The sequence below is a fragment of the Ornithorhynchus anatinus genome, chromosome 5, assembly GCF_004115215.2.
Source record: "Ornithorhynchus anatinus isolate Pmale09 chromosome 5, mOrnAna1.pri.v4, whole genome shotgun sequence".
Classification (NCBI taxonomy): Eukaryota; Metazoa; Chordata; class Mammalia; order Monotremata; family Ornithorhynchidae; genus Ornithorhynchus; species Ornithorhynchus anatinus.
The window spans coordinates 79,163,443-79,190,538 of record NC_041732.1 but is presented as its reverse complement, the minus strand read 5'-3'; the positions used below and the strand labels follow the sequence as shown (position 1 = coordinate 79,190,538).

At 54.6% G+C, this 27,096-nt stretch overlaps 1 protein-coding gene across 1 annotated transcript in view; it reads left to right on the top strand.

Annotated features, from left to right (window-relative positions):
• The window catches only part of WNT4 (Wnt family member 4), a 37,306-nt gene extending 11,594 nt beyond the window's left edge, over window positions 1-25,712 (top strand). Inside the window, exons 2-5 of the mRNA XM_029064666.1 lie at window positions 3,716-3,951; window positions 23,546-23,677; window positions 24,033-24,175; window positions 24,804-25,712. Of these exons, the coding sequence (XP_028920499.1) occupies window positions 3,716-3,951; window positions 23,546-23,677; window positions 24,033-24,175; window positions 24,804-25,271 (979 nt within the window). The 3' untranslated portion in view covers window positions 25,272-25,712. The remainder of the gene's footprint in view (window positions 1-3,715; window positions 3,952-23,545; window positions 23,678-24,032; window positions 24,176-24,803) is intronic.
• The last annotated feature ends 1,384 nt before the right edge of the window (window positions 25,713-27,096 follow it).

Genomic DNA, 27,096 nt, shown 5'->3' with positions numbered 1-27,096 from the left:
GCAGCCCCAGGCCAGGACCGGCCAGTGGCTGCAGGCCCCTCTCTGGCCTCCCCCCCAGCGACCCTGCTGCCAGCCCTCGGCTCGTGTCCGCAGCCCAGCGGGCAGATGCCCAGGGGGGCCGGCGGGACCGGCCGGGTTTCCGCGGCTGCGGGACTGGCTCCTGTCCATCTCAGCACTGACCCCGCTGGTCCCGGAGGCCGGGGCTCGGGAACCGGCCCCCTGCCAGCCCTCCTGGCCCGCTACAGGCTGGGAGATGGGTTGCCTGGGTTCCTGGGCCTTCCCTGGCCCTGCCAGGATGAGGGCCTCACCTCTGCCTGGGCGCGAGGTCAACGGAGGGGACGCGGGGAAAGGAGAGGGGCTCAGCGAACCGGGCACCCGGGCAGGCATCAGCAGAAACCACATCACGCATCACTTTCCTCCGGGCCAGCCCAGACCTAGCCCATCGTGGGAGGAGAGACATAATAACGGTATCTGTTAAGCCAAGCACTGCTCTTAGCCCTGGGGGAGATACAGGGTAATCAGGTTACCCCACATGGGGCTCACAGTCTTCAGCCCCGTTTTACAGATGAGGTAACTCAATTTACCGGCAGCGTGGGAGATGGAGGGAGGGGACCCCAGTTTACTGCGCCAAAGGCGGCAATAGTTAATCATTTCTGTGTTTCTACCGACTCTATGGATACGCTACCAGAACTATTGCAGATGGAGAGTAGGGTGTTCTGGGACAGATATCCGTGGATCCCGACGGGTCAGAGATGACTCGATAGCATAATACAAGACAAATCTGAGGCACAGAGAAGTTAAGCGACCTGCCCAAAGTCACACAGCTGACAAGTGGCAGAACTGGGATTAGAACCTACGACCGCTGATTCCCAACTCCTTGCTCTTTCCACTAAGCCAGGCTGCTTCCCATTTCTGGGCTAGGCACCTGCTCCCACCTGCTTCTAGCACACCCTACTCCTGCTTTTCTCCGCCATCTGCCTCCTGCACCCCACAGAGGCTGGCTTTTGGGGGCTCTCTGCAGGTCACGCAGTGCCCCGTGCATCTCTCAGGGGCCCTTGGGGAGTGAGGGGAGAGGAATTGGTCTTTCCCCTGCAGAGATTATCCAGCGACTGCGTGGGGCAGGGGGTGCGGAGAGACGGGGGAGGGAGAGAGGACTACAGTGGATGGAAGAGTTAAGGGAGACAGCTCAGACCCAGAACACACAGGTGAAAGAGATGTGACTGGAAATATCATCACCCAAGGGGTGAAGGAAGCCAGTGGGAGGGAGGTGAGCGAGGTGGGGATCCAAGCTGTGCAGACAACTCTCCCCTGGGGAGCCCCATCCCCCTCAGCTCCTCTCCCCCAAGATTTCTCTCTGCTTCCATCTTCTTTATCATTCTTATAAGTCGTGTCTGATTTGGCCGTCTTTCCGGGCGGGGGGGGTGGGTGTTCATTCTGGATTGGGCAGATCCAGGCTGTCGTGGGTCCCCGTTCTGGCAGAATTCTGGGGTGTCCCCCCGCTCACCTCAGCAGCAACACCCTTCTGCCGCCCCCAATGAAGGGAGAAAGAACTTTGTCTCCAAGATGCATCAGAAGAACAACTGTCAGGCACTGAGGCAAGGGAAGTCGGGGGGGGGGCACCCCAACTCTTCTCCAGACTCCCTCTCCCAGATGCCCTGGAGTCTCAGTTTTAGGAGAGGGGTAGAGGATGGGTGCACTCTAGAACAAATGCGCCAGAATGAAATAGAACAAATAATTGATCGCACAACTGAATATAGATGAGAAGCAGTGTTGCCTAGTGGATGGATCACAGGCCTGGAAGTCAGAAAGAACTGGGTTCTAATCCCAGCTTCACCACTTGCCTGCTGTGTGACCCTGGGCAAGTCACTTCACGTCTCTGTGCCTCAGTTCCCTCATATGTAAAATAGGGATTGAGCCTGTGAGCCCCATGTGGGACATGGACTGTGTCCAACTTGATTAGCTTGTATCTACCCCAGTGCTCAGGACAGGGCCCGGTTCATAGTAAGCACTTAACGAATACCTATATATATATATATATATATATATATATATATATACACATACATATCTTAACTGCAAGGATGGATATAAATAAACGAGCATTAGAGGTGACTGTTGGGTTGATATGAGTCAGGGCATTGCGAGTAAATCAGGATAGGCTACCTGGAGAAGCAAATTGGTCTAGTGGAAAGAGCACCGGCCCGGGAGTCAGGAGAACTGGGTTCTAATCCAGACTCCACTCTTTGCCCGCTGTGTGACCTTGGGCAAGTCACTTCACCGGACGTCAGTTTCCTCCTCTGTAAAATGGGGATTCCTGTTCCCCACTCCCCCCTGGACTGTGGACAAAGACTGTGTCTCACCTGGATATCTGAGCTCTACTCCAGGGCCTGGCACATAGGAAGCATAAATACCACTAGAGGAGGTGGGATCGGAGGGGAGCCGTGAATCGAGGCGCGGTAGATTTGGGCCTTCTGACGCCAGGAGCCGGCGGGGGCAGGTCTGCCCTGCAAACCCCATGTCGGGTAGAGAACCATCACCTTCCTGGAAGGAATGGGCCTGAACCTCTTCTGCCCTCTTCCCCGCATCATCCCGGAACCACACCTTAAGTCAGGGAGCAGGGGGTGAGCTCTTCCCCCCATCCGCTGGTGTCCCTGGGAATGGGTGAAAGGAAACAGGTTCTGAGTTTTCCCCGCCGGCCCGGCCCCTCCCGTCCTTCTCCCGGCTGATGATCCCGGGCCAGCGGAGCCCGTGGGAGGCCCTGGGAGAGCAGGCTCAGGATAAGGCCGACCTCTAGTGGCCCACCCCCGCTTCATCTTGAGGACACTGGGCAACCCCCTCCCCTGACCGGTTGCCAGACCCCCATCCTGCGTGGCCCGGCAGCCGCTCCCAAAGCCAACCACCTTCCAGGCAAACTCTCAACCCTGCAGCCACATTACAGACTGTGAGCCCCGTGTTGGGTAGGGATTGTCTCTCTCTGTTGCCGAATTGTACTTTCCAAGAGCTCAATACGGTGCTCTGCACACAGTAAGCGCTCAGTAAATACGATCGAATGAATGGATTAGTGGAGAGGCAGGGGAGTCCAGGGACTGGGGCAAGCATCGCTTTCCCCATCCTGCAATCCCACCAAGACCAGCCTCCTCTCTCCGCCATCCGCTGACCTTCCTTATTGCCCCACCCCTGGCCCCAGGTTCGTAGGTGTGATGACTCCACCTCCCCACTGAGCCCAAGATGGGGCTTAAGGGGAAGTCCTGGAGCTGCTCCCCCAGAGATCGGCTGAGCCCGAAAGCCCCCAAGTCCCTCATATGGGGACACCTGGCGCTCGGGCTTCTCGGCCGGGACCGGCTTCCCCAGCTCTGCCCAGGCTGAACATCCTTCTCCTAGGAGAGGTTCCAGTTGCGGGTCTCTCCACCACAAACAGGCCCTGGATTGCCCTTCTCGGGGACCCTGGTCACTTTCCCAGCCACCCGCCCAGAGGGGACCGACGGGAGCAGCGGACGGCGCCCCGGCTTCCCCTCGCAGCGGCGGCACGTAGCGGAGCCAGGTGCATCTGTGCTGCCCCATCCCTCTCCCCGGGAGGCTGCTGGGAAGAGGAGTCCAGCTGTCCAGTCCAGAGAGGAGGCCGGCCTGCCCCAGGGCCTCTCCCCTCGCAGCTTACCCGCCGGGCCTCCTGGCTCCCACCGGCGGCTGACCGCCCCCTCGGTCTGTGCCTCCCCAGGTACCTGGCCAAGCTGTCCTCGGTGGGGAGCATCTCGGAGGAGGAGACCTGCGAGAAGCTGAAGGGGCTGATCCAGCGGCAGGTGCAGATGTGCAAGAGGAACCTGGAGGTGATGGATTCCGTGCGGCGGGGAGCACAGCTGGCCATCGAGGAGTGCCAGTACCAATTCCGTAACCGCCGCTGGAACTGCTCCACCCTGGACACGCTGCCCGTCTTCGGCAAGGTGGTGACGCAAGGTGAGGGGCAGAGCCTCATGCCCACACGCACACGTCCTCGCCCCGGAACAGATACGGGGCTGATGGCTCGCACACTGCCACACGAACTGGCATTCCGAGCAGGCGATCCCTTCCTTGGAAAGCAGCTCGGTGTAGTGGATAGATCACGGGCCTGCAAGTCAGAAGGTCATGGGGTTCTAATCCCACTTGTCTGCTGTGTGCCCTTGGGCCAATCACTTCACTTCTCTGTGCCTCAGTTACCTCATCTGTAAAGAACGGGGATTAAGAGTAAAAGCCCAAGGTGGGACAGGGACTGTGTCCAAATTAATTAACTTGTATCTACCCCAGCGATTTGAACACTGCTTGGCACATAGTAAGCGCTTAGTGAGTAGCATAATTATTTTTTAATTATTATTTCCCGTCCCTGCCCCATCCCCAGCATTGGGTGAGGGGACAGCCACCTCGCAGAGGTGGGGAAGAATCCCTCGCGGCTCTTGCGGAACTTGGTATTTTGTCAAATTTCGGCTCCGGGATCTCAGTGTACAAACTCTCCTACGTGCCAGTGGATATGCCAATATGCCCACCTGCAGCTGGGCGTGAGTCCCAGAGCTAAGGCTGGCAAGGCAGTTGGGGGGAAGGGCAGTACTGAGGAAGCCGAGCCCCTGCTCATTTCTGTGAACTCCTGGGTTGGCCCAGTGGAGTATCAGTTATTGTTAAGGTATTTACTGAACACCGGTTAGGCTCGATGCATTGTACTCGATGCACTGAGAAGCAGCGTGGGCTCAGTGGAAAGAGCACGGGCTTGGGAGTCAGAGGTCATGGGTTCTAATCCCAGCTCTGCCACCTGTCAGCTGTGTGACTTTGGGCAAGTCACTTCACTTCTCTGTGCCTCAGTTCCCTCATCTGCAAAACAGGGATGAAGACTGTGAGCCCCACGTGGGACAACCTGCTTACCTTGTATCCCCCCCCCCAGTGCTTAGAACGGTGCTCGGCACATAATAAGGGCTTAACAAATACCATCGTTATTATTACTATTATTATTACTAGAGCCTTGGGAAAGTACAACAGAAGAATGTGATGCATTTCCAGCCCACAAGGAGCTTACACTTTAATGGGAGAGACAGCTATGAAAATATTTATAAATAAGATAATCAGAAAAAATAAATTGATTGTAAAATTGACGATACGTAAGTGTCGGGGAGGGCATTTTTACCTTACATAAGTGTCAGAACCTCTAAATGGGGGGAAACAGCTGGGTCTAGTGGAAAAAAAGCAGGGGTCTGGGAGTTAGGAGACCCAGGTTCTAATCCTGGCTCCACCACATATCAAAGTGTAACCTTGGGCAAGTCACTTAACTTTTCTGTGATTCAGTTGCCTCATCTGTAAAAGGGGTGATAAAATACCTGTTTTCCCTCCCCTTTTGATTGTGACCCTCATGTAGGACAGGGCCTGTGCCTAATCTTCTTAGATTGCAACCATCCCAGAGTTTAGTACAGTGCTTGGTACAAACATAGTAAGCACCTTAGAAATATCCCAAGTATTATTGACATCATTATTTAGTAGTTGTTGTAATGTTGTAATGTAGTGGTAATGGTATTTTTTCAGTGTTTACTGCGGTGCAGAGCCATGTCTAAGTGCTGGAAAATAATAATGATCATTGTATACTGTGTGCCAAGGAGTGTACTAAGGACTGGGCTAGATAAAAGATAATTACTTCCCACATGAGGCTCAGACTAAGTAGGAGGGAGAACAGGCAATGAATGAATCCCCATTGTACAGACGAGGGAACTGAGGCATGACGTTAAATGACTTGCTCAAGTTCACAACAGCAGGTAAGTGGTAGACCTGGGATTAGCATCCAGGTCTTCTGACTCCCAGGCCTATGCTCTTCCCACTTGGCCACACCGTTAGAATTCCTAGGTGGGAATTAGACCTGGTCCCTGGTCCTCAAGGGGCCCACAGTCTAATCAGATGATCGATCGATCAATTATATTTATTGCTCACTTACTGTGTGCAGAGCACTGTACTGAGAACGTGGAAAGTACAGCATAAGAGTTGGCTTCTAGACTGTGAGCCCGTTGGGTAGGAATTGTCTCTGTTGCCAAATCGTACTCTCCAAGCGCTTCGTAAAGTGCTCTGCACACAGTAAGTGCTCATTAAATACGACCGAATGAACGAATGATATAATGGGGAAGGGGGCTAGAGACAGACACATCAGGAGCGACGAAACAATTAAACACTCTAGGCTGTAAGCTGGTTGAGGGCAGGGAATGTGTCTCATATGGTTATATTGTACTCTCCCAACCGCTTAGTACAGTGCTCTGCAGACAGTAAGCACTCAATAAATACGATTGACTGACTGCCGAAAGCAACACGAAGACAAGGACAAATTGACAGAATACAAGCAAAAATGAGCAGGGTGTTGTGGCTAGGGAGCAGAATTTGACGCTCCTCATGGCTCAGAATTCAATGCTCACCCGTGGTCACATAGAGCACTCCAGGCACCTGTCTCTCCAGGAGTTTGTGGGAGCCTCAGGTTGTGGTGGAAGGCGGAACAGGACAGAGTCTCCTTGGTGGCACAGAAGAGGAGAGCCGGTTCCCGGAGAGGCAGCGTGGCATCCTCAGCAGTCTTTATCTTTGTCCCGGAGTGCCCCGGGGATGGTGGGAGGAGGAGCCTTTGGTGCGGGGAGGGGAGGAGGTAATTACCGGTTGCTCCGCTCAGCCACGGTGGAGAGCGGTGTCCTAGGAAGTGCTAACGTCTCTCCGGGCTTATCAGTGCATCAGGGAACCACCACGGGCCACGGAGAGACGATGGGGCCCTCTGATGCCCGGCGCAGTGATGCCAGGGTAACGGACAAGTGGAGTTGGGTTCTCACTGCTTCTTCCCTCCTAGCGTGAGTCGGGCGAGTGGAGGGGCAGGGACCGAAGGGCAGGCGTCCCTAACTGTAGGGCCCAGACTGAGCCACTGAACTTCCGTTAAGCAATTATCAACTTGTATTTTCCCCAGAACTTAGTCCAGGGTCTGGTCCACAGTATACATCCAATGCTGTAAATGAAAATAAGAATTTTCAATCAATCAGTGGTATTTACTGAGCACTAACTATGTGCAGAGCAGTGTACTAAGCGCTAGAGTACAACGGAATCAGCGGACCCATTCCCTGTCCATAACGAGCTTTCAGTCTAGAGACGAGCTTTGCATGCGCGGTCCAGCCCAGAGAGGGGTTGTCAATCAAATCAATCAAGCAATTGTATTTATTGAGCACTTACTGTGTAGAGAGAACTGTACTAAATACTTGGGAGAGTACGATATAGCAGAGTTGATAGACACGGTCCCACAAGGAGTTCAAAGTCTAGAGGGGGAGACGGAGATTAATAGAAATAAATTAGGATATGTACGTAAGTGCTATGGAACTGAGGGAGGGATAAAGGGAGCAAATCAGGGCGGTGTCTTGAGGGGGCCAGGGTGGGATCCCCACCAACCCTGGGATTCTGTCCCTATCCCGTCCCTCTATTTTATGCCAGCTTGCCCGCGGCAATCGGTATCAGGACAGCCACTGGGGCCACTGGGGCCTCTAGAGCGGTGCAGAAGAGGAACATGGAAGCTCAGGAAAGCTAGAGTGGAGGCAGGGGACTGCAGTGGAGGCAGGGGAGAAGGCTTGGGATATCGGTTTAGGGCGGGCTGCTCCAAGATTCCTCCACGTTCTTCTAGCTTTCCAGCTTTTGTGTATTCTCTCCCAGTGCTTAGTACAGTGCTCTGCACACTGTAAGCCCTCAATAAATGCTATTGCTACTACTCCTGGAGGGCAGGGATAGAATCTACTGGAGCTTTCTCAGACTTTTAGATCAGTGCTCCTCACACGGTAGATTGCAAACTCCTTGAGGGGGGCAGGAATCATGTTTACCAACTGTATATTAAGACTGTGAGCCCCACGTGGGCAGGGACTGTGTCCAATCCAAACTGCTTGTATCCACCCCAGTGCTTCGTACAGTGCCTGGCGCATAGTAAGCACTTAACAAATACCACACATCATCATTATTATTATTATTGTACTCTCCCTAGAGGTTAATACAGTGCTCCTGCACCCAATCGACTGTAAGCTCCTTAAGGGCTGGGGTTGTATCTAGTTACTCTGTTGCGCTCTCCCGAGAACTCAGTAGGACGCTCTGCATCCAGGAAGTGCTCAATAAATACACTGATTGATTGGAAGGGTCCCATTATCCCCCCTCCCAACCCCAAAGACCCTTGAAATCCTCAGAATGATACAGATCCTCAGTGGGCCTATCAGGGCGACTTTAAAATGAATGTGATATTTGTTAAGCGCTTACTATGTACAAAGCACTGTTCTAAGCACTGGGTGATACAAGGGGATCAGGTTGACCCAGTTTTAATCCCCATTTGACAGATGAGGCAACTGAGGCACAGAGAAGTTAAGTGACTTGTCCAAGATCACACAGCTGACAGTGGCGGAGCCGGGATTAGAACCCATGACTCCCAAGCCCACGTTCTTTCCACTGAGCCACGCTGCTTAAGGATACCTGGATCCCACTCCCAATTTCGTCACTTCCTCAGGCAAGTGGAGGAGCAGCATAGCCTGTTGGCAAGAACATGGATCTGGGATTCAGAGGACCTAGGTTCTCATTCTGGCTCCGTCACTTGCCTGCTGTGTGGAACTTAGGTAAGTCACTTCACTGCTCTCGGCCTCAGTTTCCTCATCTAATAATAATAATGTTGGTATTTATATAATAATAATAATGTTAAGTGCTTACTATGTGCAGAGCACTGTTCTAAGCGCTGGGGTAGACACAGGGGAATCAGGTTGTCCCACGTGGGGCTCACAATCTTAATCCCCATTTTACAGATGAGGTAACTGAGGCATAGAGAAGTTAAGTGACTTGCCCACAATCACACTGCTGACAAGTGACAGAGCGAGATTCGAACCCATAACCTCCGACTCCAAAGCCCGTGCTCTTTCCACTGAGCCATGCTGCTTCTCATCTGTAAAATGGGTATTCAGTGCCTGTTCTTCCTTCTCCTTACACTGTGATCCCCGTGTGGGACTGGGACTGTGTCCAACCTGATTCACTTGCATCTACCCCAGCACTTAGAACAGTGCTCGACACATACCATAATAAAAAAAAATTATAATTACGGTATTTGCTACATGCTTACTATGTACCAAGCCCTGTTCTAAGCACTGGGATAGATACAAGGTAATCAGGTTGTCCCCCGTGGGGCTCACAGTCTTAATCCCCATTTTACAGGTGAGGTAACTGAGGTACAGAGAAGTTAAGTGGCTTGCCCAAAGGCGCACAGCTGACAGTGGCGGAGCCGGGACTAGAACCCACAACCTCTGACTCCCAAGCCCGGGCTCTTTCCAATAAAATGGCAGGGTCAGGAGTAGAACCCAGGTCCTCTGACGCCCAGGCCCATGCTCTCTCCGCTAGGCTCTGTTGTGGACTAAGGTAAGCTGTTTTAGCTCCCAGGCCTGCCGCTCTAATAATAATAATAATTATAACCGGGGTATGTAGTTAGGTGCTTACCATGTACTAAGCGCTGGGGTGGATACAAGCAAATCAAGTTGGACACTCCCTGTCCCATGGGGGCCTCACATCTCAATCCCCATTTTCCAGATGAGGTAACTGAGGCATAGAGAAGTGAAGTGACTTGGCCAAGGTCACACAGCAGACAAGTGGTGGAGCCGGGATTAGAATCCCTGACCTTCTGACTCTATCCATTACGCCGTGCCGCTCTCCTCTCCGGAAGGGAATCCAGGGTGGCCAGGGGGTCCATGGACGTGGCTGCTCTGTGTGCAGCTCCCCCGCTGCGCGGGCCCCCGCTTCGAGGGGGCCGGCCTGCTTCGCCCTCCTGCTGGCTCCTGCCAGGTTCGGGCTCACTCCGTCAGACACTGTCCCACCTGCCGCAGCTCTGCTCCTCCATAGTGGTATTTATCAAGCTCGCGCTTAGTACTGTAATGAGCGCTTAGGACAGTAACGCACCAGAAAGTGAGGGGCTCCCTGTCCACCGGACTTCCCTTCTCACCTTATAGGACCCCAGCCTCGAGGGGATGGCGGGTTGCTCCTGTGGCAGGGAGCAAGACCTCCGTGGCGGGCAACAAGGGTGGGATAGGGTAGCCGGTGGCCCCACAGAAATTTTGAGCCACACTGCTGCCCCTGACCTAGTGGCCGCAGAGGGATCCCGGAACCAGTGAGAGTTCAGGGGGCGGGACGGAGAGACCCTCCTTGCCCAGTCCCCAGCGGGCACCTGTCTAACCCTGAGTTGGATCCCATTTGCTGGAAATGTCCTCTGGGTGCCTGGCAGCTGGCACAAAGAGTGGACCTGGCACTGACCCGCCTGGGAGGAGAAGAAGCAGTGTGGCTTAGTGGAAAGAGCACAGTCCTGGGAGTCAGAGGACCTGGGTTCTAATCCCAGCTCTGCCACTTGTCTCCTGTGTGATCTTGGGCAAGTCGCTTAGCTTCTCTAGGCCTCAGTTCATCGGCAAAATGGGGATTCAATCATTCATTCAATCGTATTTATTGAGCACTTACTATGTGCAGAGCACTGTACTAACCTGTACTCTCTCCTACTTAGAATTTGAGCCCCCTGTGGGACCTGATTATCTTGAATCTACCTCAGTACTTAACAGAGTGCTTGGCACACAGCATTCACTGAATACTTACTGTGTGCAGAGAACTGTAACGATAATAATAACAAGAATTACGGTACTTGTTAAACTTATACTATATTCCAAGCACTGTTCTAAGTAGTGAGATAGATATAAGTTAATCAGGTTAGACACAGTCCCTGTCCCACATTGGGCTCACACTCTTAATCCCCATTTTTTACACAAAGAAGTTAGGTGACTTGCCTAAAGTCACACAGCAGATGAGTGGTGGAGCCGGGACCCATGACCTTCTGACTCCCAGGCCCGGTCTCTTTCCACTACACTGGAGAGTACGCTACAATATTAATTAATTCATTCAATCCTGTCAACTTCAGTGTTTAGCACAGCACTCAGAACATGGCAAGTGCCGAGCCAAGATTATTATTATTATTATTATTATTATTTCTCTGCCACCCACTCTGCATTCAGAGGGCAGAATCGATATTTAGTGAGTCCATAAGGGCCCTCAAGGGGTCTGCTTTTAAGAATAGTCATGGCCCCTGCTCCCAAGCAGCTCTCAGTTAGAGAAGCAGCATGGCTTAGTGGATAGAGCATGGGCCTGGGAATCAGAAGGACCTGGGTTCTAATCTCTCTGCCACTTGTCCGCTGTGTGACCTAGGTCATTTCATTTCTCTCGGCCTCAGTTCCCTTATCTGTAAAATGAGAATTAAGACTGTGAGCTCCATAAGGGGCAGGGACTATGACCAACCTGATTAACTCGCATCTACCCCAGCATTTAGAATAGTGCTTGGCACGTAGTAAGCGCTTAACGAGTACCATTATTATTATTATTATTATTATTATAGGGAAGCAGAAGCAAACAGGCAGGCAGACAGATAGACAAGCAGACAGACAATCCCCCTTGGTACAATCAGAGAGATTGTGAGGGCAAGAAAGAGGTGGGTAGGGGGTGGGGCAGGTAGGACAGTAGTACCTCCCCCCCACGCCTCCAGCCCCCCACACTCCCCAGCCCCTGGGGCTCCGGCCAATCTGATTTTAAACATCCTGACTCATGAAGTTTCCCCGTTTTCCACGGGAGGCTGTTCCGGAATCCAGGCATTCTCTGTCAGAACACTTCCCTCCCGGCCCCAGGCCCGTGCCATCTCTCTGCGTTCACTCCCCCGCCTGGTACCGGGGAAAATATTCCCGCTCCCTCCTTGAATGTTACACCTTCCAAGCATCTGCAGATGGTCTCCCTGTCCCTCTGCGCTGTCCCCTGGCCAAGCTAAACAGCTTTCACTCTTCTAATCTTCTTCCCCTGAGCCAATCTTCCGGGCCCCACCGTGGGGCGGGCGCTCTATCCAACTCCCTGCAATTTGTCTACATTTTTCCGGGGCTCCGGCCCCCGGGATCCTGCTCCAGGCGCCTCCTTATGGGGCCAATCTTGGGGGGGAAGATCTTCCTGTCTGGGACGGGCACCTCATCCTCAGAAACTCGAATCCCCCATCTGCCCTCCATTCCCGCCCCTTCATCCGTTGCCCACATCTGAGAAGTAGCACGGCCCAGTGGATAGAGCACGGGCCTGGAAATCTGAAAATCTAAACCCACTTGCCTGCTCTGGGACCTTGGGGAAGTCACTTCACTTCTCTGGGCCTCGGTTCCCTCATCTGTTAAAATGGGATTTAAGACTGTGAGACCCATGTGGGACAGGGACTGTGTCCATCCCAGTTACCCCATATCTACCCCAGGACTTAAAACAGTGCCTGACACATAGTAAGTACTTAACAAATACCAGAATCATTATTATAATCTGCCCCCCATGTCTGCCCCCTGTGTTTGCCCCCACATTTGCCCCTAACCCTGAACTGGCCTGAGGGGCCTCCTGGCTTTCCCCCTCCCAGTGTGGGATTAGGTTTAGGGTCAACCAGGGGCAGACAAGTCTTGTGTCGCTAGGCTGGGCTCTTATGCTCCTGCCTGCCATCCCACCATCTTCCCTCGAACCACCAGCTGCTCAGGTGGTTTCCTTTCTGACTCTGCCACGTTGAGCAGAGATGGTGTCTTAATAATAACTGTTGTATTGGTTAAGCTCTGAGAAGCAGCATGGCCTAGTGGATAGAGCGTAGGCCTGTGTGTCAGAAAGACGTGGGTTCTAATCCTGGCTCTGCCACTTGTCTGCTGTGTGACCTTAGGCAAGTCACTTCCCTTCTCTGGGCCTCAGTTCCCACATCTGTAAAAATGGGGATTAAGACGGTGAGCCCCATGTGGGACGGGGACTGCATCCAACCCAATTACCTTGATTCTTCTCCAGCACTTAAAACAGTGCCCGGCACATAGTAAGCACTTAACAAATACCATTTTAAAAAAAGAGCTTACCATGTGCTAAACACCGAGGTAGATACAATGCAATCATATCAGATGTAGTCCCTGCCCCACAGTCTAAAGGGCAAAGGGAATAATAATAATAATAATAATAATAATGTTGGTATTTATTAAGCGCTTACTATGTGCAGAGCACTGTTCTGTACTATGTGCAGAGCGCTGGTGTATACAGGGTAATTAACTTGTCCCACATGAGGCTCATAATCTTAATCCCCATTTTACAGATGAGGTAACTGAGGCACAGAGAAGTTAAGTGACTTGCCCACAGTCACACAGCTGACAAGTGGCAGAGCTGGGATTTAAAGGGAACAAGTATTTAATCCTCATTTTACAGATGAGGAAACTGAGGGACAGAAAAGTTAGGTGACTTTCATTCATTCAATCATTTACTGAGCACTTCCCGTGTGCAAAGCACTGTACTAAGCACTTGGGAGAGTGCAGTATAACAATAGACACATTCCCTGCCCTCACGAGCTTATAGTCTAGAGGACGAGTTTACAGTGTAGAGGAAGGTCTAGACCGGACTCACGCAAGGTCACCCAGCAGGAATGCAACAGAGCCAAGATTAGAACCCAGAACTCCTGACTCCCAGGCCCGAGTTCTTTCCATTAGGCCTTGCGGCTTCCCCAGCAGCTCTGACTTAAAGGGTCACTCCAAGAGGACTCCCAGTCCCCATCCCCCACCCTCACCCCAACCCGCCCTCTCTGGCATCGATCGGGCCGTGGTCGGTTCTGGGATCTGTCCAGGCCCCACCCCTAGTTGAGAGGAACTTGGAGAAGGATGAAGAGGATGAAAGGAATGGACAGTGGAGTCGAAGAGAAAAGGGGGAGGAGACGGAGTGATCCCAGGGGGAGAAGGGATGGCTGAGGGGGTCAGAGGGCAGGGTTCCGGCCTTTGAGGGGTTACGGAGCCGACGATGCCGACCAGCCGCTCAGCTTCTTCTCTCCCACTGGGAACAGAACAGGGACCAGAGAAAAGGAGCTCAACCTGAAGTGGGCAGGGGGGCGGGATTTAGGTTGGAACCCAGAAAGACTTTTCTGAAATTGGAACAGTTTCTAAAGGAGTGATCAGCTGGGTGTCCTCACGTGTGCAGGTTCCTGGCTCCGACCTGCGGGGCGAGTTCAGGCCCTCTGCCCAGGTCTTCCCTCCCAGGCCTGAGCTGGAGGTTGGCCCCAGAAAATCTAGCCGGGGCACCTCACTCTCTTAATAATAACTGTATTATTTGTTGAGCATTCTGTGTGGGTCACACACTGTACTGAGCGCTGAGAGAGATCCAATGCAATCAGATCAGGCCTAGTCTCTGTCCCACATGGGACTCCCAGGCTTAGGGGAAGAAGAACAGGTTTTTCATTCTCATTTGACAGATGAGGGAACTGAGGGTTGGAGATGTTCAGTGACTTGACCAAAGTCACACAACAGGCAAGAAGCAGAACTGGGATTAGAACCCATGACTCCTGACTCCCGGTCCTCTGCTCTCGTCCTCTGAGTTGGTCTAGTCGGTGTGAAGGGAAGGGGAGGGTCCCGGCTGTAGCCAGCAGGATCCTGTCGGGGGCCTGTGGAGATTTCAGTCCAACCGTCCGGGTCCTCAGGGAGGGCGGGGAGGTGGAGAGGCCAGGGAAGGGAGGGAGAGAGGTCCACATGAGGCCACCCTCCAGCTTCCCGTGGCCCCACCTTGGGCAGGGCCCAGCTATGGCCCGAGCCAGACTTCTGAGGAAGCCCTGTCCCCTGAGGCCTCCCCTCTCCCAGCCGGTCCTCCTCCCCCCCTCACTGAGCCTCTCTTCCGAAATGTCGCCTAATACAGGGGCCCATTGCTGGGGCAGACTTCTAGTCGGGCCTGGGAAGGCAGGGTGGGGAACATCGGGTGAGGAGGGAGGCCCGAGAACCGTGGAAAGAAGGGAGGGAGGAGGCCGAGGGCCTGGTGGAGGGGGCAGAGGACAGGCCGGCCAGGAGAGTAGGGCCCCCGGTCTCCTCCTCCTCCTTCTCCTCTCCTTCCTCCTCCTCCTCCACCTCATCTCCCTTTTCAGAGTTCCTTCCCTGGTCTTAGGGGCAAAGATTTGTGCTGGTTCAGGACTGGAAATACCAGAAATACCAGAAACTGAAGTCGTCTCTTCTTAGGCAGCCACAGTGCAAACCGACCAACATGATCCTGCTATTAACCCGATTAACTTGGAGGGGATTCAGTCCCCTCGCCGCTGGGGCCGTGAGGCTCTCTGCAAGCCGACCCCGCCGCCCGACCAGCTCGGGAGCTCCGGCCAGAGTCTGAGCTGCCCCGCTGGGGGGCGGCGGGGCTCGGCTGTGGGGGAGATCCCGGCCCGCCCGGGGCCCTCGGCTCGCTCCTTCCCTCGGGCCAGCTGGGGACAGAGGGCCCCGTTGTTCTGGCCGAGCTCGGCCCTCCGGTGTGGCCGGCCGGCTCACGGACCGGGGTGTCGCTGGAGATGGCTGCCCATCTCCGCGCTGGCCCTGCCCCCCCCCCCGGGCCCCCGGCTCATACAGACACCCCAGTGAGAGACAGAGGGGCAGTCACAGCAACACACAGAGACCCACACAGGGCCGGAGAGCCAGGTGGTCACACTCCCACATCCCCGCTAAGCCAGAACCCACCCTCTCCGCCCCCACTTCACGCGTTTACACACGCTCTCTCTCTTCCTCTCCCTCTCTCTTTCTGTCTCTCCCTCTGTCTCTTAAGAAAGAAACTTCACAACCCCAGCTACCTCCCGAGGAGGAGAGAGAGTCCTGCAGAGACAAACTCCCTTCCCTAAGGATGGAAACACATCCCAAAATACTCACATTAAAGGTGAGGGGGCATGGAAAATTACCCGCACACACACATCCCTCCAGGGAGAAAAGATCTAGGGTCCCCCCCTCTCCCTATTCTGTCCCAAACTCCTTCCACTGGCCAACCCGGAGCATGCCCGCTTCATTTGGCAAAATGGGCCCAGCCGTGACCAAACCCGGCCCAGGATGGATGAACAGAGAAGCAGTATAGCACCGTAGCTGGAAGTCAGAGGTTCGTGAGTTCTGATCCTGGCTCCACCATTTGCCTGCCGTGAGAACTTAGGCAAGTCACTTCTCTCCTCTGTGCCTCAGTTACCTCGTCTGGAAAATGAGGATTGAGCCTAAGAGCCCCATGTGGAACGGGGGCTGTGTCCAACCCGATTTGCTTGTGTTTACCCCAGTGTTTACTGCCGTGCCTGGAGCACAGTAAGCGCCTAATAAATACAGATGTCTTCCCTTGGGGCTGAGGCTCGCTGGAACCAGAAGATGCCGGGGGGGTCCCAATCTAATGACCCTTGGAGTTGGTGCCCTCGTATCCTAGGCAACAGGATGGCAACTCAGCAGCCCTGGGGGAATTTACAAGAGGGTGAATACTTCAGTGATTGACTGATTGCAGAGGGAAAGGTGGAAGGGTGCTGATGTCAATCAGTGAATCGGTGGTATGTACTGAGCACTTACTGAGAAGCAGCGTGGCTCAGTGGAAAGAGCACGGGCTTGGGAGCCAGAGGTCATGAGTTCTAATCCCGGATCCGCCGCCTGTCGGCTGTGTGACTGTGGGCACGTCACTTAACTTCTCTGGGCCTAAACTCCCTCATCTGTAAAATGGGGGTGAAGACTGTGAGCCTCACGTGGGACAACCTGATTACCCTGTATCTCCCCCAGCGCTTAGAACAGTGCTCTGTACATAGTAAGCGCTTAACAAATACCAACATTATTATCATTACTGGGTCCAGAACACCGTACTAAGCACTTGGGAGAGCACGATACAATAGAGTTGGTGGACCTGCCCCTCTCCTAGAGGGGGAATCGTACACTGAACTACAGAAAGGGGAATTGGCAGGATGAGAAGCATGATCTAGTGGATGGAGCATGGGCCTGGAAGTCGGGATCTGAATTCTAATTCCGGCTCCACCACTTGTCTGCTATGTGACCTTGGACAAGTTTCTTAACTTCTCTGTGCCTCAGTTACCTCCTCTGTAAAATGGGGATTAAGACCGTGAGCCCCATGTGGGACCAGTGGGTCCAACCTGATTAGCTTGTATCTACCCCAGTGCTTGCAACAGTGCTTGGCACACAGTAAGTGCATAACAAATACCGTAATTATTATTAATTATTAGCAGGCAGACTAAGAACCCAGGTGTTCTTTGGGAAAGGGAAAGTGGACGCTCAAGAGTGAGTGTTGCTCTCCAAACACCACTGCTGCTGACATTTCTGGGATGTGGGATAATAATAATAATGATGATGGTATTTTTGAAGGGCTTACTATGTTCCGAGCACTGTTCTAAGCACTAAAGGTAATCAGATTGTCCCACAGGGGGCTCAGAGTTTTAATCCCCATTTTACAGATGAGGTAATTGAGGCACAAAGAAGGCTGGCCCAAGGTCACACAGCAGATGAATGGCGGAGGCGGGATTAGAACCCACGACTTCTGACCCTCAAGCCCGGGCTCTTTCCACTAAGCCACGCTGCTTCTCATGATTGGCACCCCCCACCCCTGGCCACTCGGGGAGCTCCCCCATCTGCAGCAGAACCCCTCCTCATGCCACCCTCTTCCCGGTCACCCGCGGATCCCGGCAGACTTGCCTCGGACGGGTCCAGAACTGGGGGGATTGGGGTCTCCAAGGGCAGTCTTTCTCCAGAGAGCAGACAGTTCCAGTTCCACTCGGTGCTCACCGCCTTTCAGCATGGAGGCAAGCGCAGCCTAGAAGGAAAGGCACGGGACTAAGATTCAGGAGACCTGGGTTCTAATCTCAGCTATCGCACTTTACGTTTGTGTGACCTTAGGTAAGTCACTTAACTTCCCTGGGCCCCGGTTTCCTCTTCTATAAAATGAGGATTAAATATACCTCTTCTCCCCCTCAGACTGTGAGCCCTGCGTGGGACAGGGACTGTGTCAGACCTGATTATCTTGTATCTACCCCAGAACTCAGTACAGTGCTTGGCACATGGTAAGCACTGAATAAACACCATCGTCAATATTACTACTGTTATTCTCACGAGGGAGGGGCTGATGGAAAGGAAGTAAATTCCCTTCAACCTGTATCCTTGAAAGAGCGAATGAAGCCAAACAGGAGCCTGAATTTGGAGGCTCGAGTCCAGCCGTTCCTGGACTCCGGGAGCCCAAGGCTGGGAGCTGGCTAGGGTTGGGTTGCTGGCTTCTTTCTCAAGAGAATGTTTTTTTTTCCCATTTACCAAACCCAACAATGGCCTGACAGATTTAGTCCAAAGTGCCTAACCTACCCCACTGGCTCTCGGCCCCAACCCAGAGTTTCCTCTCCAAGAGGAAGGCTTGGAGGAGCTCAGTGAGAGCGGATTTGCCGAGCCTTGTGGTTGACCAGGGGAGAACACCCCATCCCACCCTTCCTCCCCAAGATGCCAGTGCCGTCAGCTTTTCAGAGAACGGAGGGGCCCTAAGGCAGGGCAGCGGGACGGGCTCCAAAGGGACTGTCACTACAAAGTCCTAGGGAACCAGTGCTTGGCCCCAGCTCCCCATGGCCGATGGGCCGGGCAGGAGGACGGGGACCTCGGAGAGGCCAGAGAAGCAGCGTGGCCTAGTGGATAGTGGAAGTCAGAAGACCTGGGTTCTAATCCCAGCTCCGCCGTTTACCTGCTGTGTGAGCTTGGGCCAGTCACTTCACTCGAGAAGCAGCGTGGCTTAGTGGAAAGAGCCCGGGCTTGGGAGTCAGAGATCGTGGGTTCTACTCCCCGCTCCACCACTTATGAAGTCACTTCACTTCTCTTTGCCTCAGTTACCTCATCTGTAAAATGGGGATTAAGTCTGTGAGCCCCAAGTGGGACAGCCCGATTACCTTGTATCTACCCCAGTGCTTAAAACAGTGCTTGGCACATAGTAAGCGCTTAACAAATACTATCATTATTATTACTATTATTATTCAGAGAAGCAGAGAAGCAGCATGGCATAGTGGATAGGGCAAGGGCCTGGGAGTCAGAAGGTCAGGGGTTCTGATCCCAGTTCTGCCAGTTGTCTGCTGCGGGACCTTGAGCAAGTCACTTCACTTCTCTGTGCCTCAGTTACCTCATCTGGAAAATGGGGATTAAGACTGTGAGCCCCATGCGGTACGGGGACTGTGTCCAACCCAATTTGCTTGTATCCACCCCAGTTCTTAGTACAGTGTCTGGCACATAGAAAGCGGTTAACAGATACCATAATTATTATTTTTTATTATTATTATTCTCTGCATCTCAGTTCTCCATCCACAAAATGAGGACTCAATGTCTGTTCTTCCTCTCATTTCGAATGTGAGCCCCATGTGGGACCTGATTACCTTGTTTCTACCCCAGCGCTTAGTACAGTGCTTGGCAAATAGTAAGCACTTCACAAAAATCGCAGTTATTATTGGAAGGGCCATCCAAGGTTGAGGGAGGCCAGAGTGGCAGGAGCCAGAGGCTAATGGCCTGGTTTCAAGAAGAAGGTGGACAAGGGGTGTCCCATCTCAAGGGTCAAGCAGCCTACAGGTCTATCCAATAGCGTATGTCGTGTCCCCCCCCCCCCGCCCCTTCTAGTGTTTGAATGAAACTAATGGGCCTCAGGGTCTAGGGATTGTTTTCGAGGCAGAGAAGTGCACAGGAGAGGAGAGGGGCTGTTGAGGGAGTGTGTTTGGCCCTGTGCATCTTTCAGTTGTTTGGGAATTGTTTTACTGGAGTTTATATGGTTTACTGGGGTTCCTCGTGTTGAATGAAATATGCACACACACCTTACTGTATGAAGGTATTCCCCATTTAAGTCCCCCAAAACACACTTGGAGAAGTGTGGCTTTTTTTTTTTCACGGGGAGAAGCTGCTTGATCCAGTCCCTAGTTCTGCCTTCTGACTGATGGTGGTGGTGGTGGGTGGGAGATGGGGGCTCTCTGGGATACCCAGGCATCATCCTAGTGGGAGACAGGGATCCCCAAGAGGGGTTGGGGTGCTGAGAGGTTGGGGTCCTGCAGAAACAGAGGGACCAGGGGAGAAGGGATGGATAGGGCCCAGGGAAGGAGGATATCATTATTATTATTCATAATCGTATTTATTGAGCACTTACTGAGTGCATAGCACTGTACTAAGTGCTTGGGAGAGTACAATATAACATCAGACACACTCCCTGCCCAAATCTAGCTCACAATCTAGAGCGGGAGACAAGGAGAGATGGGACCTGGAGAGAAGGGATGGACAGAACCCAGGGAGGGGTGGATGGCTGGGGCCGGGGAGAGAGGTTGGAGAGAGCTTAGGGAGGGGGATGAATGGGGCCTGGGGAGAGGGAATGGGCAGGGCCCAGGAACGAGGGAAGGATGGGGTCCGAGAGGGGACGGGCAAAGCCCAGGAAAGGGGTTGGATGGGGCCCGGGGAGAGGGGATTGATGGTGCCTGAAGAAGGGGGGATTGATGGAGCCCAGGGAGAGGAGATGGACGGGGCCTAGGGAGGGGGAACGGATGGGGCCTGGAGAGAGGAGATGAACAGAGACTAGGAAGGGACCAGGGACGGGGGATGGACGGGGCCTGGAGAGAGGGGCTGGGCAGGACCCAAGGAACAGGGATGGACGGGGCCTGGAGAGAAGGGATGGGCAGGGCCCAGGGAGGCGGTTGGATGGAGCTTGGAGAGAGGGGATGGATGGGGCCTGAGGAGGAGGGATGGACAGGGTCCGGGGAGGGGGGATAGAAAGACCCAGGGAGAGGGGGATGGACAGATCCTAGGTGTGCTCACTTAGTGGAAGAAAGACTTAACTCACTGGCATGCAGCACCTTGGTGTCCTGACTCCCCAGGCGCCGGCATGGAAAGGCAGCTTGGTCAGGTCCTGAGCACCTCTACTCCTCTAAATCTGGGGGCGGGGGCTGCAGCCTGCCTGGCATGGAAGAAGACCCTGATCTTGGCAACAGTCCCAGGAGCTGGGAGTGCCTGGGGCCAAGGCTGCTGGTCACGGGGGCCCCTGGTTTGAGTTAGTTTCATCTGAATCGCATTTAGTGAGTCGACAGTTAAGCGAAGCCACCCGAGAAAGGCACTGTCAGGGGAGGGCGGAAGGGCCTTTAGGACTCATCGAAACAGCCTTGCAGTTACCCACTTACCAAGGGAAAACCAGGATCGCGTGCAGTCAATAATAAAGAATGGCTCTCCTTCTCTCCGAGCACATGGCTTAGTGGAAAGAGCACAGGCTTGGGAGTCAGAGGACATGGGTTCTAATCCTGCCTCTGCCACTCGTCCGCTTTGTGACCTTGGGCAAGGCACTTCCCTTCTCTATGCCTCAGTTACCTCATCTTTAAAATGGGGATTGAAACTGTGAGCCCCACATGGGGCAATCTGATCAACCTGTATCTACCCCAGGGTTTAGAACAGCGTCTGGCGCATAGCGCTTAACAAATACCATAATTAGTAGTAGTAGTACGGAAGGAGATGGGGCAGGAAAGGAATAGTAATTATAGAAAAAGTAGCATTAGTATTATTAGTATAGTAGCTTGGGACTGGGTGTCAGGAGATCTGGGTTCTAATCCCGGCTCTGTCACTTGCCCGCTGTTTGATCCTGTATAAATCAACCAATTCTTGGTATTTATTGAAGGATTACTCTATGCAGAGTGCAAATCACTGAACTTCTCTGGAATATGGGGTTATAATAATAATAATAACAATGTTGGTATTTGTTAAGCGCTTACTATGTGCAAAGCGCTGTTCTAAGCGCTGGGGTAGATGCAGAGTAATCAGGTTGTCCCACGTGAGGCTCACAGTCTTCATCCCCATTTTACAGATGAGGTAACTGAGGCACAGAGAAGTTAAATGACTTTGCTCACGGTCACCCAGCTGACCGGTGGTAGAGCCGGGATTCGAACCCATGACCTCTGACTCCCAAGCCCGGGCTCTTTCCACTCAGCAGCGCTGCTTCCCAGTTATATGGGTTATATGGGGAAGGAGTGTGATCTGGTGGACCTGAGTTCTAATTGTGCTCTGCCAGTTCTGTGCTGTGTGACCTTGGGCAAGTTACTTAATTTCTCTGTGCCTCACTTACCTCATCTGTAAAAAGGTGATTAAAACTGTGAGCCCCATGTGGGACAATCTGATTACCCTATATCTACCCCAGCGCTTAGAACAGTGCTCAGCACATAGTAAGGACTTAACAAATACCATAATAATAATAATAATAAGTTCCTGGCACATAGTAATCACTTAAGAAACACCATAAAAAGATGACCTGTTCTCCTCTCTTAAACTGTGAGCCTTGCTTGGGAAGGGATTGAGTCCAATCTGATGATCTTGTACACCTTTTCACTCTTAGCACAGTGCTTGACACCTAGGAAGAGTTTAATAAATGCCATCATTATTTTTGGTAGAAGTATTTATTGGGCATCTGCTTAGTGCAGGGCAATATATGAGGCTCTTGGGAAGTTCAGAATAAAGACGTTTCACGTTCCCTGCCCACAAGGAGCTGACACTTCCACAGAAAGGAAGCTGAGAGCCAACTCGGGGAGTCACACCAGTTCCTCCGCCGTCTCCCTCCTCCGCAGAGCCCGAAGCTCTTCTGCAGAGCAAACAGTAGCTCCCTGAGGCTGAGACTAAAAGCTGAGACTCGGAGAGAGCACTGGCCACGAGAAGCAGCATGGTCTAGTGGATAGAGCAAAGGCCCGGGAGTCAGAAGGACCTGGGTTCTAATCCTGGCCCTGCCACTTGTCTGTTGTTTGAACTTGGGAAAGACAGTCACTATGCCACAATTATTTCAACAGGAAAATGGGGATTAAGACTGTGAGACCATGTGGGACGGAGACCGTGTCCATCCTGATTACCTTGTATCTACCCCAGCACCTAGTACAGTGCCCGGCACACAGTAAGCGCTTAACAAATAACATCAAAAAACCGGCCAGGAAGCGGGGCAGACCCCGCCTCGGTTCCCTCGTCCTCTGGCAAGGCTGGACTCCCTGTTATTCCTTCTGCCATTTGGCTCTGCCTCAGCCAGGGCTTCCTGAGGCCAAGGTTTCCCAAGCCAAGTGGAGCAGATGAGACGGCCGCAGCTCAAACCAGCAGCTGGCTCCCTCCCCAAGGCCACTCGAACTGCCGGCTGCCCGGCGGGTGTGGGAGAGGACGGCACCATCCCAGACCCCAGGGCCACTGGGGGTGGTCAGCTCCTGTGGCCAATGGTGTCAGGGGATCTGTTGGCTGCTCGCCTCCTGGGGTCAGGGTCGCTGCTCTGCGGGCCTGGGGTGCCTGAGCCAAGCCACACCTGATTCTGGGCGGCCGGGGTCATTCTGGATCTACCCCAGAAGTGCCCAGATAGCCCCACTGGCGGAAGGGGAGACGGTGCAGATGGTGATGGCGAGGTAGGCCGAGAAGCCTGTGTCAGCAGCCAGGACCTGGGCGGACGGTGACGTGGCCTGGAGGGTGGGGGCAGGGTCTTGAAATATGGAAACCAGCCTCCCCGGCACAGAGGGACATCCCCGGGCCCTCAGGGCTGACCAGTGGGATGAGGAGAGAAGGGGGCACTGAGGATGCTGGGGGAAGAGCCAGAGGCCAGATGGAACAGGAAGAAACTAACAGTCCCTTTCCCTTCCTGGTCCTTTGCCCTGAGGAGGGGAAGGGGCGACCCAGGTCTGGGCCCCTCTCTTGTGCCGGGGGTGAGAAGACGCTCACCTCTTCTCACCTCGTTACCCTCTGGGTCTCTGCAGGGACCAGGGAGGCAGCCTTCGTCTACGCCATCTCGTCGGCGGGCGTGGCCTTCGCTGTGACACGAGCCTGCAGCAGCGGAGAGCTGGACAAGTGCGGCTGTGACCGGACAGTGCACGGGGTCAGTCCCCAGGGTAAGTGCCCGGAAGGGGGCTGGACAGAGCAGGCCTCGGTGGCCCCCGCCTCCCCGGGAGACTTAGGACCCCTGGGCCCTGAGGTCACTTGCTCTGGGTCCTTCAGACAAGGGACCTAAGGACCTTCTTCAGTGCAGAGCCCCTCTGAGGGGGTCCCCTGGATGCCCCCGACCCTGTCCGGCCCTATCCACCCCCCAACACCAGTCCCGGGGGAGGAGCCCGAGGCAGCAGCTCCTAATCCGTTCCTACCTGGAGGATGATGAGGCGGAAGGTGACCCTGGTCAGGCAAGGCCACATGTGACCACCTTGTTCCCGCCCTATCTTCACCCTCCTCTCCTCTTCCCCCTCGCTCCAGGCTTCCAGTGGTCCGGCTGCTCCGACAACATCGCGTACGGAGTGGCCTTCTCTCAGTCGTTCGTGGATGTCCGGGAGAGGAGCAAAGGGGCCTCGTCCAGCCGGGCGCTCATGAACCTCCACAACAATGAGGCAGGGAGGAAGGTAAGGCCTCCTGCTGCTGCCATCTCCCGGGTCCCACCTCCCAGAGGGGTCCCACTTCCCGGAATCCTGCCTCCCGGCCCTCTCGCTACTTCCGGAAAGAGCCGAGGCCGGACCTCCCATCTCCCTGCCCCGTCCATGCCTGCGTCTTGGGCTGGGGGGGGGGGACGCTGAGCACCAACCGCTGTGCACCCCCAACCTCAGGCCCTCCTCCACTACCAAGTGCCCCGTGCCCCCACTCGGGCAGGATGGGGCTGCTTCTCCTCTCTCTGTGGGCCTAGCTGCCCCCATCTCCATACCGCTTCCCTGATACCCCCCCCACACACCCCAGTGACCCTGAGGAGGCCGTGCCCTGGTCGCCCCTCTTGTCTTCTCCGCCCTCCCGCCTCCCTGACTCCCCCCGGCGGCCCTGCCCAGCGACCCCGGGGAGACGGTTCTCTAACTCTCCCGCTTGCCCGCTCTGCCCTCCTGCCTCCCTGACACCCCCTTGCCCCCCCCAGCACTTCCCTGATGACCTTTCCACCTGCCCTCTCCGCCCTCCCACCTCCCTGACGCTCCCTGGCGGCCCTGCCCCAGCGACCCTGAGGAGCCGGCGCCCTGACCGTGGGGCTTCCTCCCTCCACTCCTGCAGGCCATCCTGAACCACATGCGGGTGGAGTGCAAATGCCACGGGGTGTCGGGCTCCTGCGAGGTCAAGACCTGCTGGAAGGCCATGCCGCCCTTCCGCAAAGTGGGCAACGTGCTGAAGGAGAAGTTCGACGGGGCCACGGAGGTGGAGCAGAGGAAGGTGGGCTCCGCCAAGGTCCTGGTGCCCAAGAACTCCCAGTTCAAGCCGCACACGGACGAGGACCTGGTCTACCTGGACTCCAGCCCGGACTTCTGCGACCACGACCTGAAGAACGGGGTGCTGGGCACCTGGGGCCGCCAGTGCAACAAGACCTCCAAGGCCATCGACGGCTGCGAACTCATGTGCTGCGGGCGGGGTTTCCACACGGAGGAGGTGGAGGTGGTGGAGCGCTGCAGCTGCAAGTTCCACTGGTGCTGCTTCGTCAAATGCAAACAGTGCCATCGCCTGGTTGAGCTTCACACGTGTCGGTGATGGGGGCCCGGGCCGGACGGGGTGGGGGCTCCCGGGCCCGGACACACCCCCGGACCCCCGGCCCGGGACCCCCGGCTCAGGACCCGCCGCCCGGGCCCGGCCACCCGGGACAGGCAGCCCGGGACGGGGAGAGGAACAAAGAGATTTTTAAAGGAAAAAAAAATATTTAAAGTCCCAAAAGATGAGGGTTGTATTTTTTTGTCTTAGCTTTATTTATTGTCCAAGCCCCGGGCCTGTGGTCCCGGCAGGCGGGCGGGCTGGGTCGCCCTCCCCCCGGCCCGGCCTGCCCCCTGCGCTCTCCACCGCTGACCAAATGGACCTCACGGCCTCCGCGCACCGCGTCGGATCCCGCGCCCCGCACTCCCCCGCGGGCAGTGTTTCCACCCCTGTTTTCTATCCCAGATCTTGCAAACTTTGGAGAAAAAAAAAAAACTCACGTTGGCCGAGTGTCCGTGCTCCGTGGCGTCTTTGTGTGCGTGGCATGATTCCGGTCATGCGGGAGTCGTGTGGGGAGCATGCGGGCTGGGGGTAAGCACTATCCCGGCTCCGCCAGTCCAGACCAGTCTCCCCAGCCCCGGCCAAATGAAGGCGGTTCGGCTCAGCAGGCCGAGACCAGGTCCGGGGGTGCATCAGTCGGGAGGCGTCGGAGAGGGATGGCGGGGCTGCCCCTCCGGGGGAAGGGAGGGGCACTTCATTCATTCAGTCCTATTTGTTGAGTGTTTACTGTGTGCAAAGCACTGTGCTGAGCGCTTGGGGGGGTACAATACAGTAACACGCACATACCCCGCTCATGATGAGCACGGGCAAAGGACATGGGTGGAGGACATGGGCAGAGGGCAATCTTCTGAGAGCTGATGTTAGGCTTGTTATGTCCTCACGGGGAACGGGGGGAGCTGGAGGTATCGGGAAGTGCAAATCACGTGCCAACCCCCAATCCTGGGCTCCCATCCAGCCTTCCTGGTGACCAGAGGAAAGTCTGGCTCCCTGCACCGCTAATAATAATAGTGGAATTTGTTAAGCACTTACTCTGTGCCAACTACTGTGTTACACGCCAGATGATCACGTCAGACACGGTCCCTGTCCCACTTGGGGCTCACAGTCTAAGGGGGCGGGAGAGTGGGGATCGAATCCCCCTTTTACAGATGAGGACACTGGGGCCCAGAGATGTTAAAGTTGCCCGAGGTCATACAGGAGACAGATGGCGGAGCTGAGATTAGAACTCAGATCTCCCGTCTCCCAAGTCCGGGCTCTTTCCGTTAGACCATGCTGGATCTCAGGCATTTGCCGTGGTGTTCCTTTGCCCTCCTCCTCCTCCCCGGCTTCCGAGGCAGGGACGTGGGCGTCTGTCCTGTCCCTTCTCAAAGGCACCCAGGAGCCAGGGTCAGGGAATAAACCTTAAATCCCAGCCCCAGAGAGGTAGCATGTGTCTACAGGGTCCCTGGATCATCCCTGTCACTTGGCTCTCTCCCTCACCCTTCTCTATATCAATAATTATGGTATTTGTTAATAATAACGTTGGTATTTGTTAAGCGCTCACTATGTGCAGAGCACTGTTCTAAGCGCTGGGGTAGATACGGGGTGATCAGGTTGTCCCACGTGAGGCTCACAGTTAATCCCCATTGTCCAGATGAGGGAACTGAGGCACAGAGAAGGTAAGTGACTCGCCCACAGTCACACAGCTGACGAGTGGTAGAACCGGGATTCGAACCCATGACCTCTGACTCCCAAGCCCGGGCTCTTTCCACTGAGCCACACTGCTTCTTTGAGCGCTTACTATGTGCCAAGCACTGTTCTAAGCACTGGGTGAGATACAAGGCGATCAGGT